The sequence below is a fragment of the Triturus cristatus genome, chromosome 3_2 (assembly GCF_964204655.1).
Source record: "Triturus cristatus chromosome 3_2, aTriCri1.1, whole genome shotgun sequence".
NCBI lineage: Eukaryota > Metazoa > Chordata > Amphibia > Caudata > Salamandridae > Triturus > Triturus cristatus.
In genome coordinates this window covers 1,206,681,719-1,206,699,722 of record NC_140584.1, presented here as the reverse complement: position 1 = coordinate 1,206,699,722, position 18,004 = coordinate 1,206,681,719, and the positions used below count along the sequence as shown (strand labels likewise).

The 18,004-nt window shown below is 47.3% G+C and overlaps 1 protein-coding gene across 9 annotated transcripts in view; it reads left to right on the top strand.

Annotated features, from left to right (window-relative positions):
• Positions 1–18,004, top strand: part of OBSL1 (obscurin like cytoskeletal adaptor 1) — a 685,475-nt gene that overhangs the window by 302,438 nt on the left and 365,033 nt on the right. For all 9 annotated transcript variants that reach the window (XM_085650183.1, XM_085650179.1, XM_085650182.1 and 6 more), the window contains 2 exons: positions 3,137–3,397; positions 14,447–14,749. In XM_085650183.1, coding sequence (XP_085506309.1) covers positions 3,137–3,397; positions 14,447–14,749 — 564 coding nt within the window. The remainder of the gene's footprint in view (positions 1–3,136; positions 3,398–14,446; positions 14,750–18,004) is intronic.

Here is an 18,004-nt window from a genome sequence, read left to right as displayed (position 1 = left end):
TCCCAGAGAATTTTGGGTCTTAGAGATAACTCAGGGGTAATTATTCATGACCCTCAAGGGATACTTACAATTTTTCATCAATCAGTTGTACACAGATTTATACACTCAACAGAAACCACAGGATGCAGTAAATAACATATCTATTGAAGGGGATATTTTACAGGTAGATCCAGAGGAAGCAGAGGTACTAGATAGCCATCTCTAACTCCTCCATTGTAATTGGACTATCGGGAATCTGGCGATTGGGAAAGCTGCTTGGCCGGACAAACTCCCAGGGGAGGTTTACAGGGTCTTTTTTTCATGATATTAAGAATGAGATGCTAGCTACCATTCGAGCCGCACAAAATGGGCATGCACCTAAATCGCGGGATGAGGCCACAATAGTGGTTTTTAAGAAGGAGGGGAAACCATCAGAAATGCCTGGATCTTACTGACCGATCTCCTTGGTTAATTGCGATGGAAAAATCTACGCTAAAATATTGGCCAATCAGCTAGCAAAGGTTATTCTCCCGTTAGTATCTCTGAATCAGCATGCGTTCATACATGGTCGAGGGATGGTGGCTCATGTTAATACGGTTGTGACTTTATTTGATACTGCTCAGGCAGAAGGGCGGGGTTAATATTGTTAGATGCTGAAAAAGCGTTTGATCGCGTTGCTTGGGACTATTTATGGAACATCATGTATCGGGCAGGATTTGTACACTGGTTTATGCAGGCCTTACAGATATTGTACAAGTCCCCGGTTGCCAGAATCTCTGCAATGGGTATGGTTTCGGAACCAGTTAAAATAACTAGAGGAACTCGACAAGGATGCCCCTGCTCCCCCCTGCTGTTCGCTCTCTATATCAACCCTTTTGTAGACATGCTGGGGAAAAGCTCCCTAGTTAAACCCTTTATAGGTCGGGAGATTTCCCACTCTGTCTTTGCTTATGCGGACGATATAGCCATTACTACGGTAGATCCGGTCACGGCTATTACAGAGGTGGAACGTTTAGCACAAGAGTTTGGACAGATGCCAGGTTATAGGCTCAATATAACAAAAATGCAAATATTATGTACAAATAATATTATGTCAGATGATTTAAGAACTGTTAAAGAAGTAACGTATTTAGGGATTAAAATTCGAGTATCTATGAAAGAACTGCTAGAAGTTAACTGGCTGGATATAACGACTTGGATTAAAGAAACCTTAGAAAGATGGGGGCAGCTACATCTTACATTGGTGGGTAGAGGTAACATCTTAAAAATGAACATATTGTCTACGGTTTTATATTTTTTCAGATTTTCCCTTTAGAAGTGACGCGGGCTCAACTTCAACAACTGCAATCTCTGCGTGTTAAATTTCTTTGGGCACCAGGTGAACCTAGACGAGCTACAAGGTTTATGACTCTTCCAAGAGAAGGGGGGGGGGAGGGGGGCTGGTCGATACCCGACTGTATATTTTATTATTATGCATGTTTTTTGTTAAAAATGCGGGTATTGTTGACTGAAGAAGAGGTTAGTAATATAGCAGAAGCTCCGTCAATTTTTCAATTGTTACTTGGGGCAGAGGTAAAAAATTGCCTGTTCAAAGAAGTTGATGGTAGTTACTATAAGAGGACACATTTTAAAGTCATTGATGCTGTATTTAAGGTGCGGAAAGGTATACGGAAAATCTTTCTTTGGAGGGGTTAACATATTATACACCTACAAATGCCTTAAAGATCTTCCCACCCATTTTTTAGGACCATGTTGCGCTAAGTTGGAGAAATAAAGGCATCCTGCAAATTGGTGACTTTTATGAGGCTGGTGGGCTTTTCCCTACCTTTTTGGACTTTGTAAGGCAATATAGTCTACCCAAGACGCAGTTTCTTCAAATTCGGGACTTCCTTGGTTGCAAAAAGTTAGAACCAGCACCTCACAAACTCACTGAAAGTATAAGGCGCCAGGAGAAAATAGGGGTGCTGTATAAGATTTTTATCCTCTAGGGTAGACGATTTGGAGAAACATAATATTAAATGGGCTACTGTATTGGGAGAACATGAGATAACCCTAGAGAAAGCCATCATTATGCCTAGGGAAACCCTTCTATCGGCAAACATAAAGGCCCAATTTTTTAAAACTGCCTTCAATTTATATTATACTCCCGCAAAGATGTTGAAATGGGGGGGAGGCAGGATGGTAAATGCTTTCGTTGTGGGGAGGATAATGCTGATAATTTACATGTTTTTTATTCTTGTAGCAAACTGTTGAGCTATATATCGGATACCGAAAAGTTTTTGTCAAATTACTGGAATATCTATTAAAATGACTGCAGCTAAGATGCTGATAGGTATTGGACAGGAGTTAGATTCTGGGAAACCTATGTTCAAACATCGGTATTTAATTTTATGGCTATGGTTGTTGCTCGTCTCTGTATTGCTGCTGTTTGGCTTCACTCTGAAATAAAAAAATAATAAATAAAAAAAAAAGAACATGGCGCGCCTCAGACTTGTACTACCTTAGGGACATAAGCCACCAGGGGCTGGGGCAAAGTCAGGGACAGGTTGTGCTGACACTAGGCTGAAGCCGGCACAGTGCAGACGTCAGTCTGGGAAATGATGGGGACAGGCCAGGCTGAAGCTAGTGTTAAACCCTTGGTAGGGCAGATCGGGGGTTAGGCCTAGGTCAGAGAAAGGTAAGTCTTAGAGTATTGCATAGGTAGGGGCAGGCCAGACTGGAGGCGCAGCCTAGGTGAGGCATGCTTGGGTTCAAGCACGACAGGCCGTGCCTTGTACATCATCTTGGGCACGGTAGATTGGTGTAAAGGGGCATGCCGGAAGCCTAATATACTACAGGCCGGTTCCAGGTCAGGAGCAGGGAAGACTGGGAGCCTAGGGCAGGTCACACTAATGTCCAGGCCTAGGTTAAATTGGAGTCCAGGTTACACCACAGAGGGAGAGTAGGCTGTACGCAGGGTACAAGGCAAACTGGAGGCAGGGAAAACTAGAGACCAAGGCCAGGTTAGACTGAAGGCCACTGTAACATCGCACCGGGGCTAGGTTTGATCCGACCAGAGGCTGGGGAGGGCATCGTGAGGTCCAGCTGTCTGGCTGGAGGCCAGAGGTCTGGTGTGGATGTGTCTATTGAACATAGCTGACCCCTTCTCTATTTCCAGGACCCATCGTGAAGCGCCTGCCCCGTAAGCTGGACGTGCTGGAGGGAGAGAATGCAGCCTTCTGCGTGGAGACGGAGACTGTCATGGACGAGGTTCGCTGGACCAAAGATGGACACGATCTGGAGGAGAGCCATAGGACCGTTCTCAAGAGCTTCGGCCGGACCCACATCCTGGTGCTGGTGAACGTGGCCGTGGAGGACGCTGGTGTGATCACCTTCTCCACGAGGGACTCACAGACCTCAGCACACCTGAGGGTCAAAAGTAGGTTCCCCCCTATCCTAAACTATGAGTGTAATACCCAGAATGCTCAAGGTGATAAGGTAGACCAGAGGCCTAGGATCACTTGTGCAGAATTACAGGCTCAATAAAACAGAGGGCACAATGACCACAGCTTGCACATCTGTGCTAGTGTGTAAGCAAAGTATCTAGTGTACTGTGAAAAGAGCCTTGCACATCTGTGCTAGTGTGTAAGCAAAGTATCTAGTGTACTGTGCAAAGAGCCATGCACATCTGTGCTAGTGTGTATGCAAAGGATCTAGTGCGCTGTGCAAAGAGCCATGCACATCTGTGCTAGTGTGTATGCAAAGGATCTACTGCGCTGTGCAAAGAGCCTCACATATCTGTGCTAGTGTGTAAGCAAAGGATCTAGTGCGCTGTGCAGAGCCTCACATCTGTGCCAGTGTGTGAGCAAAGGATCTAGTGTGCTGTGCAAAGAGCCTCAGATATCTGTGCTAGTGTGTAAGCAAAGGATTTAGTGTGCTGTGCAAAGATTCACACAGCTGTGCTAGTGTGTAAGCAAAGGATCTAGTGCGCTGTGGAAAGAGCCTCACACATCTGTGCTAGTGTGTAAGCAAAGAATCTAGTGCGCTGTGCAAAGAGCCTCACATCTGTGCTAGTGTGTAAGCAAAGGATCTAGTGCGCTGTGCAAAGAGCCTCACACATCTGTGCTAGTGTGTAAGCAAAGGATCTAGTGCGCTGTGCAAAGAGCCTCACACAGTTGTGCTAGTGTGTAAGCAAAGGATCTAGTGCGCTGTGCAAAGAGCCTCACACATCTGTGCTAGTGTGTAATCAAAGGATCTAGTGCACTGTGCAAAGAGCCTCAGATATCTGTGCCAGTGTGTAAGCAAAGGACCTTGTGCGCTGTGCAAAGAGCCTCACATCTGTGCTAGTGTGTATGCAAAGGATATAGTGCGCTGTGCAAAGAGCCTCACACATCTGTGCTGGTGTGTAAGCAAAGTATCTAGTGCGCTGTGCAAAGAGCCTCACACATCTGTGCTAGTGTGTATGCTAAGGATATAGTGTGCTGTGCAAAGAGCCTCACATCTGTGCTAGTGTGTATGCAAAGGATCTAGTGCGCTGTGCAAAGAGCCTCACATCTGTGCTAGTGTGTATGCAAAGGATCTAGTGCGCTGTGCAAAGAGCCTCTGATATCTGTGCCAGTGTGTAAGCAAAGGATATAGTGCGCTGTGCAAAGAGCCTGACATCTGTGCTAGTGTGTAAGCAAAGGATCTAGTGCGCTGTGCAAAGAGCCTCACACATCTGTGCTAGTGTGTAAGCAAAGGATCTAGTGCGCTGTGCAAAGAGCCTCACATCTGTGCTAGTGTGTAAGCAAAGGATCTAGTGTGCTGTGCAAAGAGCCTCACACATCTGTGCTAGTGTGTAAGCAAAGGATCTAGTGCGCTGTGCAAAGAGCCTCACACAGTTGTGCTAGTGTGTAAGCAAAGGATATAGTGCGCTGTGCAAAGAGCCTCATACATCTGTGCTAGTGTGTAAGCAAAGGATCTAGTGCGCTGTGCAGAGCCTCAGATATCAGTGCTAGTGTGTATGCAAAAGATCTAGTGTGCTGTGCAAAGAACCTCACATCTTTGCTAGTGTGCAAGCAAAGGATCTAGTGCGCTGTGCAAAGAGCCTCACATCTGTGCTAGTGTGTAAGCAAAGGATCTAGTGCGCTGTGCAAAGAGCCTCACATCTGAGCTAGTGTGTAAGCAAAGGATATATAGTGTGCTGTGCAAAGAGCCTCACACATCTGTGCTAGTGTGTAAGCAAAGGATATAGTGCACTGTGCAAAGAGACTCAGATATCTGTGCTAGTGTGTAAGCAAAGGATCTAGTGCGCTGTGCAAAGAGCCTCACACATCTGCGCTAGTGTGTAAGCAAAGGATCTAGTGTACTGTGCAGAGCCTCACATCTGTGCTAGTGTGTAAGCAAAGGATCTAGTGCGCTGTGCAGAGTCTCACACATCTGTGCTAGTGTGTAAGCAAAGGATCTAGTGCGCAGTGCAAAGAGCCTCACACATCTGTGCTAGTGTGTACGCAAAGGATTTAGTGCGCTGTGCAGAGCCTCACATCTGTGCTAGTGTGTAAGCAAAGGATCTAGTGCGCTGTGCAGAGCCTCACATATCTGTGCTAGTGTGTAAGAAAAGGATCTAGTGTGCTGTGCAGAGCCTCACACATCTGTGCTAGTGTGTAAGCAAAGGATCTAGTGCGCTGTGCAGAGCCTCAGATATCTGTGCTAGTGTGTAAGCAAAGGATCTAGTGCGCTGTGCAAAGAGCCTCAGATATCTGTGCTTGTGTGTAAGCAAAGGATCTAGTGCGCTGTGCAGAGCCTCACACATATGTGCTAGTGTGTAAACAAAGGAGCTAGTGCGCTGTGTAAAGAGCCTCACACATCTGTGCTAGTGTGTAAGCAAAGGATCTAGTGCGGTGTGCAAAGAGCCTCACACATCTGTGCTAGTGTGTAAGCAAAGGATCTAGTGCGCTGTGCAAAGAGCCTCACATATCTGTTCTAGTCTGTAAGCAAAGGATCTAGTGCGCGGTGCAAAGAGCCTCAGGTATCTGTGCTAGTGCGTAAGCAAAGGATCTAGTGCGCTGTGCAAAGAGCTTCACACATCTGTGCTAGTGTGTAAGCAAAGGATATAGTGCGCTGTGCAAAGAGCCATGCACATATGTTCTAGTGTGTAAGCAAAGGATCTAGTTCGCGGTGCAAAGAGCCTCAGATATCTGTGCTAGTGTGGAAGCAAAGGATCTAGTGCGCGGTGCAAAGAGCCTCAGATATCAGTGCTAGTGTGTATGCAAAAGATCTAGTGCGCTGTACAAAGAGCCTCACATCTTTGCTAGTGTGCAAGCAAAGGATCTAGTGCGCTGTGCAAAGAGCCTCACATCTGTGCTAGTGTGTAAGCAAAGGATCTAGTGCGTGGTGCAAAGAGCCTCAGATATCTGTGCTAGTGTGTAAGCAATGGATCTAGTGCGCTGTGCAGAGCCTCACATCTGTGCTAGTGTGTAAGCAAAGGATCTAGTGCGTGGTGCAAAGAGCCTCAGATATCTGTGCTAGTGTGGAAGCAAAGGATCTAGTGCGCTGTGCAAAGAGCCTCGCACACCCATACTAGTGCACTGTACAAGTGCCCGTACTGGTGTACTGTACATCTATTCTCACACAGCTCACTTACACTATTAGTGCTCGTGCAGGCTTCCACAGTTTGTACTGTGGGCACTCCCATAACACAACCAGCCATGACGGATACAGTCTGCACTTGTGCACTTTGCACACCTTCAATCAGCGGCAGAGTGTGGAACGCGTCTAGTGCAAACTGCGCCTGACACTTTGTGTAGAATGTTCATCTGCAGCACATGTACAATAATTTCCGCCTGTTTCAAGAATTACGTGGCAAAATGGAAATATAAGTGTAACACAAATTCTGCGTTACAATCCAGTGCAATGCATTACACAGCAAGAGTGAATTCTGGCCACAGACACCATCGCAAGACCCATTTTGGGAATTAATAGTCAAATGTTCTGAGATATAAGCTAGATTGAGCCTCAGTTTCATCATTGCAAAGAGTGATGGTGCTAAGAGGGGCAGAGGGCATGGCCGCCCCACTAGCTTCCTTCTGCTTCCTGCTGCACCCCTACACCCGGAATGGATAGTCAGGTGATCTGAGACAAAAGCTGGATTGAGCTCAGTTGCATCATTGCATAGAGTGATGGAGCTAAGAGGGGCAGAGGGCATGGCCGCCCCATTGGCTTCCTTCTGCTGCACCCCTGGGGTACTGGCATGTGGTGGATGTCATTTGTAGATATGTGGAGAGCCAAGCCAATGGGGTGGCTTGGTTCTTAGAGCCCCGTGCACCAGCCAAACAGACATGTACTAGCGTGCGATAAACCAATGTTAAGAAAGTGTGCCTATTTGCACATGGAATCATTTCACTTTAGAGCATTAGATTGTATCCCTAATTGAGTGTTATTTTTTAGAAGTGATAGCTTGTAAACATGAGCTTAGAAACAACCATGGCCCCCCAAGCCCGCTGCCCTGATGATGACGCTGTCAGCGAGCCAGGGGGCGATCGGTTCTCAAGCCCATTCCTATATGTGTTCTAAGTTATCAAAAACGAGCTTCATTCAAATCTCTTAAAACCGAGGTTTGTGCACACACATCCCAAACGGCTGTCTTTCAAGGTGCTCTCAAATGTATGAAGGAAAAAGAGGCATAGTGAAATAAGGCCATTGCCTAAGATCAAACAATTTGGTCAGAAAGAGAATCCGAGAATGGTCCCAGTTGTCTGGTTTGCACAATTCAGCTGTCTCCAAGGGCAGCCCTTTGTCTTTAAGGATTTATTTCAATACACTTTGGGGCATATTCACAAGGAATTAACTCCGATTTATCTCCACCTTAATGCAACAAAAGTGGAGATAGATTTAACACCCCATTCACAAGCTGGTGTGAACTGCAGACAACACCAGTATTCCCGCGATAACTGCTCCAAAATTTATCTCCACGGTGGGCACCACCAACCAACACTAATGAGATGCAGAGTAGGCGTTCCCGTGCAAAAACACATGAGAAAACTACAACAGAACATTCACAACAAACTGTCAGATGTGCGAAGCAAAAGAAGAGGATAACGCACGGTAGCACCAGGGATTCTACACCTGCCTTTTGCTGGTGCTAAGCAGGACGACTACCCACAGCATGGAAGGGAGCCCAGCCACGAGCCACACCTGAAGACCCACAGATGCTGTGGAGGCAATGATCATGCAGCTCCGATACCCATGAGGGCCACAACACCCACCGCCACCACCCCCAGCCCCCTGCCATATTTTTTTAATACCCTGCCAACCCCTCAGCATTCACCGTGAATGCATTTCCATCTATCACTTGTAGGTGCTGGCTGGCAGGGTCTTTCAATAGAGCGGGGGTACAGAGGTTGGGGAAAGGGCCTCTGTTGACACAGAAGTCTTTCAGGCTGCCTGCCAAGTGTTAAATGAACCAGATGTCTCCTGCATTTATTATTCACTTGACATCCTAACCCTCACATCCTAATATTTGTAGGGCCGTGTTCGCAATGCGATATCGCCTGGGTTTTAGAAAGGTGAGTTTTCTGCCGCTGATGTGCCAATCAATCCATCTATCTATCGCCTGCTAACGCATGAATAACTATCGCCATAGTGATGTCGTTATCGCCTGTTTTCTTCACCGTTCACTGTTATCATTGCCATGTAGCGCAGGCTTGGGAATACCCCGATATCACGGCGATAATTTTCGGGGTTAGGCAGTGCTAACTTTTCTGCCGATAAATTAATTTGGCGAAAGTTATCGCATGTTCTTGTAAATATGCCCCTTTGTGTTTTTTTGTTTTCATACAGCACCAATCGTGGCCCAACTACTATGCTATCTTCCACATTTTTTTGTTTGCCTTGAACGTATATGAAGCTTAACTGATTTTTCCAGAATCCATCCGTTCTTTTGCTCAGCATGCCACCCCAGTTTAGATCCAGCCATATGCAAATCAGTATTGACCCTTCTCCTCATGGGACCAGTCCAGTCCGAACTGCCAAGCCAGGTACTTCTTGGACCAGAAACACGCATCTTCGGAACGGTCTCAGGGTCTCACCCCTCATCAGCCAGGCTAGCTTGAATCCAGTGGCACAGTGAGCCCAGGACCCACATCTGGGCATAACTTGCGCACTTAGAGCAATAAAGCAAAAGACACAAAAATGATAGACGGAATGCAGAGCAAATCATTCACCCCCAGTCAAGAGTTCTGGGCTAAATCCATCGTTATGTGCTCACCACACCACCCCAGTTTGGACCCAGCCATATACAAATCAGTTTTGACCCTGCTCCTTCTGGGAACAGTCAATGCCATGCCAGGACCTCCCTGAGCTGCAAACAAAGATCCAGGGACTGGTTTTGGAGTATCACCCTTCATCAGCCAGGCTAGTTTGAGTCCAGTGGTACGGTAACCAAGGGATCCATGTCTGGGCATACCCGGCCAACTTGGGGCGAGAAAGCAATAGATACACAAATGATGGACGGAATGTTTGACATTGTTCATCATTCCGTCTAACAATTGTTCTCTTACTACATGTGTGTATGTCACAATTTCATTGTACTCAGGGAAGAGTTTGCAAATGTGTCTGCTAGTACCAGTGTGTATGTGTGTTGGTGTCCTTACTTAAGAATGTGTGTGTGTCCACTGGTAAATGATTGTATGTGTGAGTGCCGGTGTACTTACAAAAGAGTGTACAAGTGTGTCTGATAGTAAATGTAGTTATGTGTGAGTGTCGGTGTACTTCCGAAAGAGTGTGCTAGCATGTCCACTAGTACATGTGTGTGTATATGTGAGTGTTGGTGTACTTAGTGACACGCATGAGCGAGTGTATGTATGTCTGTGTGCACATGTGAGCCGGGGCCTGTCTCTGTGTGAGTGTGTTTGTAAGGGAGTGTACAAGTGTGTCTGCCAGTACATATGTGTATGTGTGAGTGTTAGTTTACTCAGAGAAGAGCGCACACAAGTCCTTGCATGTCTATTTGTGATCATGTTTGCTAGTGCATGTATTTGTGTGTGTTTATAAGGGAGTGTACAAATGTATCTGCTAGCACATGTGTGTATGTCGCAGTGTTGGTGTACTTAATGGAAGAGTATGCGTGTGTGTCCACTAGTAAATGTGTCTGCTAGTGTGAATGTATGTGTGTATCAGTGTACTTACTGAAGAGCGTGTAAAAGTGTTTGCTAGTACATGTGTGTATCTCAGTGGCTGTGTACTTATGTAAGAGTATACATGTGTGTCTGCTAATACAAGTGTGTTTGTGTGAGTGCCGGTGTAATTATAGAAGAGTGTGCAAGTGTGTCCACTAGTAAATGGGTATGTGTCAGTGTTGGTATACTTACAAAAGAGTGTGTAAGTGTGTGTACTAGTATGGGTGTGTGTGTGAGTGTTGGTTTACTCAGGGAAGAGCGTACACAAGTCCTTGCATGTCTATTTGTGATCATGTTTGCTAGTGTGTGTATGTGTGTGTGTTTATAAGGGAGTGTACAAATGTGTCTGCTAGTACATGTGTATATGTCGCAGTGTTGGTGTACTTAATGGAAGAGTATGCATGTGTGTCCACTAGTAAATGTGTCTGCTAGTGTGAATGAATGTGTGTATCAGTGTACTTAGTGAAGAGCGTGTAAAAGTGTCTGCTAGTACATGTGTGTATCTCAGTGGCTGTGTACTTATGTAAGAGTATACATGTGTGTCTGCTAATACAAGTGTGTTTGTGTGAGTGCCGGTGTAATTATAGAAGAGTGTGCAAGTGTGTCCGCTAGTAAATGTGTATGTGTCAGTGTTGATATACTTACAAAAGAGTGTGTAAGTGTGTGTACTAGTACGGGTGTGTGTGTGAGTGTCGGTGTACTTATAAAAGAGTGTGCAAGTGTGTCTGCTATTACATGTTTGTATGTTTGAGTGTTGGTGAACTGACTGAAGAGTGTGCGACTGTGTGCTAGTACATGTGTCTATATGTGAGTGTTTGTGTACTTAGGGAAGAGTGTGTAAGTGTCTGCCCCCCTCTGCCTTTCATCATCTGCTGGTTTTAGTGTGGGTGGGCTCCACTGTGCCTCTTCAGACATGCTGAAAGGGGTCTTTACCTTTCATCATCTGCTGTTCTAATGTGGGTGGGCTCCACTGTGCCTTTCCAGACATGCTGAAAGTGGTCTCTGCCTTCCATCATCTGCTGGGTTTAGTGTGGGTGGGCTCCACTGTGCCTCTTCAGGCATGCTGAAAGTGGTCTCTGCCTTTCATCATCTGCTGGCTCTAGTGTGGGTGGGCTCCGCTGTGCATTTCCAGACATGCTGAAAGGGGGTCTCTGCCTGTCAGAAGTGACAGGTTAACACCAGCATCATTCACCTGCCTGGTTGGCATGTAAGTTAAAAGTTTCATTTTAGCTTGTTATGATGTCCGGTGGGGTAACTGTCAATGGTGCAGCAGGTTCAGTAGCACCGATGTCCTTAGGGGTCAGCCAGGCCGTGATTATTGGTGTATTTTGCTACATATCCAGCGCAGGGTGCAGGGTGAAAGATGTCCTTCTTTGCACTAGTGCTGAGCATCCTTTCTTTTATCACTGATGACGCTTGTTATTTTTGACACTTTACAGACCCCTGTGCCAGTGAAAGAACAGTGTGTGACAGTCCCCTGGAGTAATCGGGTCCGTTCGATTGATTGTGCAGACCCCTGCCTTAGTGACCTCCCACACCCCAGGCAGTGTGCACAGAGCCTGTCAGAAGCCTGGAGTAGCAATGTACATCAGGAGTGATGAGAACATTCAAACGACGGCTCTGCTCACATACTCACTTAGTCCTCAGTGCCTGTTTTCCCTCAGTGCTGTGATGCAGAATTATAGGGTTCAGTGTGGAATATTCTCAGGGGGCCCTGAGAATTCTACGGCCAGTAGCATACACCCCCACACCTATAAGTATGTCCCCCGCACCACTCGGGCCCCTTCTTGTTTGCAATGTCTCTGTCTTGAAAATCTGAGGTCTCATAGCAGATGTCGCTGAAAGGGTCAGAGGCCACCTCAGGTCCTACCTGCATGGATGATTCATGAGACGCGGCTCTTGGACCCTTGGCGGTGGACACACTCAGTACACAGCGTCCCTCGTGAATGATAGGAGGCCAGTGTGCACCTCCACAGCTGTTTCAAGGGAAGCTGGGCTGGTGAGACAGATCCAACCTAGGTGTGTCAGGTCATGATATCTCTCAGGTGGTCAGACTGCTGCTGCTGCTGGGAGCTCTTTGAATGGCTGGGCCAGGCAGGACATTGGTAGGACATTCTCTGGGTTGTAAGTTAGTAGTTTCTTGGAAGAAGAGGCGGGGTGTGCCGCTGGATCCTGGTGATCCCTGCTCCTGCCTGTGCTGATCTCATTGGAGCAGAGACTGGTCCTTCTCAGCACCGTCCTCACCGTCTTCGAGCGAGGTCTTCCTCTCATGCCTGAGTCCTTGTCAAACCAGCGATCATTCGCCCTAGGGCCACAGTATATATCCAGATGCATGTTCCAGCAGCTGCAGCGATTCCCACGTCTGCCACTCATTAGGATCACCATTTGAGGAAGGGTCTTGGATGACGTCTTCAATTTTCTCCCGTGGTAACTGCCCATCCTCTGCCAACCTGTGTGATGGTTCTCCTGCTGCCTGCGACCTGTGTGATGGTTCTTCTGCTGCCTGCGACCTGTGTGATGGTTCTTCTGCTGCCTGCAACCTATGTGATGGTTCTCCTGCTGCCTGCAACCTGTGTGATGGTTCTTCTGCTTCCTGTGACCTATGTGATGGTTCGCCTGCTACCTGTGTGATGGTTCTTCTGCTGCCTGTGACCTATGTGAATGTTCGCCTGCTGCCTGCGACCTGAGTGATGGTTCCCCTGCTGTCTGCTAGCTGTGTGGCTCTTGGCGGACACTACGGCATGAACTGTATGACTATAAACATGTGTTTTTTGCAGACAAGATCGGCTCTTTTTCAGTCCAGGGCCCCAAGCCCAGCTGCTCTGTGATAATGGGCATTGGCAGGGTTGGCTCTAGTGCTGGTAGCACTCGGTGCAACAATCTTTATTGGCATCCTCTAATGACCTCTTCCTTGGATTCGCTCACTACACCCGGCAAAAGTGCCCCTCATCTCTCCATAGCCCCTCTCTTGCATGCATTTCACTTGTGAAGGAAAGTGCCTCTTTTCAGATAGTAAGCCCCCACTTTTTGCCTGATGTAATTTCGAACTGTAAGTGCACTGAAACCCTGTTTACCAGGTCCGAAAGTGCAAGAACTCTTTCTCCAAAATGGACCCACGATTGGCACAACTTCCGTTGCCCCTATAAGTCTCTAGTAAATGGTACCCCTGGTACCTAGGGCATGGGGAGTGGAGAAGTTCCTCTGGGGCTGCAGCAATGATTGTGCTATGCCAGGGACCCCTCAGCAAGGCTGTGGACTCTGCCACTGCAGGCTGTGTGTCTTGGTGTAAAGAAATCTGAAGGGTTGACATGGCACACAGCCCTGTGTGCCATTTCTCCCATACACTGCTTAAGGTCTAGGTAAGTCACCCCTTTAGCCCTAAGGCAGGGTGCACTATATCCTATGTGAGGGCATATCAGCATGAGCAGATATGCCCCTGCAATGTCCAGTCCATTCTCCGATGTTGTAAGTGCACAGGGAAGCCATAAAGAGTTTGTAGGCTGGATACTTGTCAACACGAGTTTCCTAGCTCCATGATGGCTTCACAAATTTCTAAGATGTTTGGTACCAAACATCTTGTCTTAATAAATCCACACTGATGCCATTAATGGATTGATTAATAATTTCACACAGGAGACCCTTTAAGAGGGTTCCCTGAAAACCTACCAACCCATGGTGTTGATCTTGACTGGTTTTTGTCAGTCTGCCACCACCATATATGTTTCGGAGCTCATGGGGTGAGAGCCAGCGCTCTCAGGTGACAGAGACAAAGCCTGCTGTGGGCGAATATGGTTCACACCCCCTCCAGGACAGGGTGGGTAATCTTTAGCACAAAACTCGCTCAAGCAGCAGTGAATATACGAATGTACCGTTAACTCGTGCACAGGGCTCACACGGCAGCAATGAATATATTAATGTACCATTAGCTCATGCATAGGGCTCACACAGCAGCAATGAATATATTAATGTACCATTAGCTCATGCACAGGGCTCACACAGCAGCAGTGAATATATTAATGTACCGTAAGCTTGTGCACAGGGCTCACTAAGCAGCAGTGAATATACAAACGTATAGTTAGCTTGTACACCGGGCTCCCTCAGCAGTAGTGAATGCACTAATGTACAGTTTGCTTGTGCATAATGCTCACTCTGCAGCAGTGAATATACTAATGCACGGTTGTCTCGTGCACAGGGCTCACTCTGCAGCAGTGAATACATTCTTCTACTTTTAGCTGGACAGGGCATATCCATGAGTTCTCTAATGGTGCCTGAGTGCACGATGTGCTGAACTGGCCCTTCTAAGCATGTTTAACTCTCTGACCATTTATTTTAAGGTGCTCATCACTCCGCTCCTAGTGCGCCAGTGACCCCACAAATGAACAAGGAGAAGACCAATGCTGCCCTTCTGACGTGGGGCTCCGGGACCGACCAGCGACACCTTCCCTGCACCTTTATTCTGGAGCGGCAGGAGCTGGGCAGTGAGTCGTGGGTGCAGTGCTTTAGCACAGACTCCGCTAGCTCAGTGGAAATCTTGGGGGACAGTGTACCCCGAGAAGCCAACTACCGCTTCCGCATCTGCGCCATCAACAAGTACGGCAGGAGTGCCCACGTGGAGTTCCCTGGAAGCATGCACCTGGGTAAGTGAAAATCATCTCACACATTCACGTACATACCCTTGTGGTCCTCAGTTGGTGTTTTGGGCAGTGACACACTAATAAGTGCACATACAAAGGTTTTGAGTCCGCACACTCACACGCAGGGGCCTATTTACAATCTGCATTTTGTACTAGTACTACTGTAATCAAAAAAGTGAATTTATGGAGTGCAGCTTTTTGTCTGTGAGGTCATCCAGGGGCTGAGAGAATAGCTGCTAAGGGGTTCCGTTGACCAGCCAGGTCTTGAGTCCTATCCTGAATTCCAAAAGATAGGATGAGGTCCACAGGTGAAGGGGGAGGTCGCTCAAGGTTTAGTCGTGAGGTAGGTGAAGGAGAATCCTTTACTTTTGTACCACGCATGCAGGGGTTGTGCGTGAGGGAGAGGGAGGTGGGGTGCAGCAGTCTGGAGGGTTGCTGGAAGTTCAGGCGGTGGTTGAGGTATGCTGGTCAACCTCAGGCAGTAGAGCAGATCCTGTCATATCACTTTCCACCAAACAGAGAGGGCTGAAGTTCCTCACAGCATTGAACTTTCAACATCCTTGTCAGACTCTGAAGTTAAAAATCTCCCTAGAACTTTTCTAACAATGGAGAAGTTATGATTCCGAGGGATGTATTACAGAAAGTGCGGCGGTGCGCACCGGGCATGAGCGCCTGCTTGGCACACCTCCGGGGCACTTTGGCATTACAGAAGGGTCTGCGATTGCTTGTGCGGCCCCTTCAGTAATAATGATATTGCTGTTGCACATGTAGCGCTATTGTGAGAGGGCATTCCCTCATTTGTATGGAGACGTGCCGCATGCAAATGAGGGAATCACTTTATCTATGCGCCTGCGTCATATTCCTGACGTGGGCGCAGAGGCAACCATGCCCTTGGGAGGCGAACTGACAGTGCACCACAAAAAGGTTGAGCACTGTCACTGCGCCCCCTGTGGGCAGCTCTCGAGGGATGAAAGGGGGGTCTCATGGCTGCCCAGACATCCCCTTGCAGGCGAGTGCAGTCACTCAACGCACCCGCCTGCAAGGGGATCTCCAATCCCTCTTGAAAGTGCAGGCAAGTTACCGCCTGTACCGTGAAACATGTGCAGCTTTTAAAACGTGCTCCGTATTTCACTTGAATGCGCTGCCCCCAGGACAACGTGAGTTCATGGCTGCTGTGAGGGCAGCACATTAATCACAATAGGGTGCATATTCCCCGGGCACACATGTTTAAAGTGCACCATTGTGCAAACAGGAAAAACGCACCCTTCAAGAAATACAGGCCTAGGTAAAGACCCAACTTGATCCTATTCAAACCTCCCTTCTACAGCTTGTAAACAAATACGCTAATTTATCTTTGATCTACAGTCATAATTTATACCAACTTTATACAAACATCTGATCTCAGCCACCCTCCAATGACTAAACACTAAGCCTGTCTCCCAGAGAACTTTCACTTCAACATCTCTTCCAGTCCGTCTGTCTTCCAACTAGACCCAAGTTATCATCTCCAAACCACCTACATCACCCAACATAAGTCTAGGCCTATTTATAAGATTTGCACTACAATGGTAGAACCCACAAACAAGCTGAATCCAAAGGGCCTCCCCAAGCTTCCATCCAGATACCATCACTTCTGCTATAATCCCACAGAATCTAGCCCATGCTCGATCAGTCCTGCGTTTTCCCTACCCGTTGTAACACCGCGCTACAATCAGCAAACATGCTCTTGCAGCTACACCAAATAAGTGCGCTAAGACCAAGCAGATCTTTGTATTGGGAGATCCTGGAGCTAACCCACTTTCTTTTGATTGGCATTTACAACTCCAGACTCCCTCAAATGCACAATAAAGTCAGTAGTATGGAGCCACAGTTTGAGTTTGCACTTTCATTTGCCCTCTAAATTAATTTATAATCTCTTCCATCTCTCCATGCTCCACAAAATCCTCCCCCCGTCTGCAAATCAACCCTTGTGTCGAGTCAACCGGATGGCTGTAACATCACCTGCCTAGACTAAACAAGTAACTCATTACTAGATGCAAAGAATAGCAAACCAGGCTCTTGGATTTTGTCGAGACCTTTACAAACTTGAACACACCAAGCCCCTGCCTTCCAGGAGAAGCCAAGATCAAATTCCAGTTTACCCAGTTTATCTGCACAGGCCACAAAGCAGACTGGGGCAAAGGCCCAGAAAGTATTGGGGCAAAGGCCCAGAAAGTATGTAGTTACTGATTCTTCACTTTGCTGCAGCCAAGGAATTTGCATCTTCTGTCATCCACATGACCCACCAATGGTCACTCAAGAGGATGAAAGATGAAGGCTGGTACCTGGGACTCAAGGCCCAAGCTGGGCACCTTGAGATCTGAAGTCAAACCCCTCAATTCAGTAAACTCATAAAGACCAAAGTCTTTCAACCGCTTTGTTACTGTCTTTTTCCGTCTGATTAAGGGATTAATGGCTGCTATCAGAGAACATTGGCCTTCCAGATTGGATTCTAGCTTCGCTTGCTAACACAAAACTGTGTATTGTTTAGTCCGCTAGTGCGCTACTGGAACCAACAGGTAACATGAAGTGGTTCATAACACTCCTAAATGTTTAAATATTAACAGAGGATGGCAAGATCTTTCCACCACACTCACACAACAAAGCTACTGCAGCTCTTCCTCAAAGTCAGCTAAATCAATCTGCAACCATCACAACACATAATATACCACCGGGCGTCAAAAGCCACCGTCTAAAAATCCCCCAACCTCTCCACACCCGCTCAACACCACAATGTAACTAGTGTGGCGAACAAAACTTGAGGAGTGGCCCTTGCAAAGTACATGGACTCACTCAGGAGTGCTCAAGTCAGGGTACTGTGCCGAGCGCTCCCTCCCCCAGGAGCTCCCCCCCAACGAACTACAGGGGCTGTGGGGGCCTTTGTTACACCACTGTTTGACTACCATCTGACCGCGGCATATTTGTCGGCCAAAGTTCAGAACAATAAGAGCTTCTCCCAGCTTTCCGAGACAACAGACAAGATACTAATCCCCACTGTGCCTGCACGCACTTCCCTCGGATCACTAAGACCTCTAACTACTGCTGCATCCCCTGAACTCAAGGACCGGAACCATACCCAAGAAACCACAAACACCGGGGCCAATAAAGAGGAACATGCTCCCCAAGAGGGTCCATTGAAGATATCCTTAATTAAATAAGGCAATAAATACTGAGTGCTGTGACTTTAACCACACTTGAAGCCTCAACCTATCTCAGGAC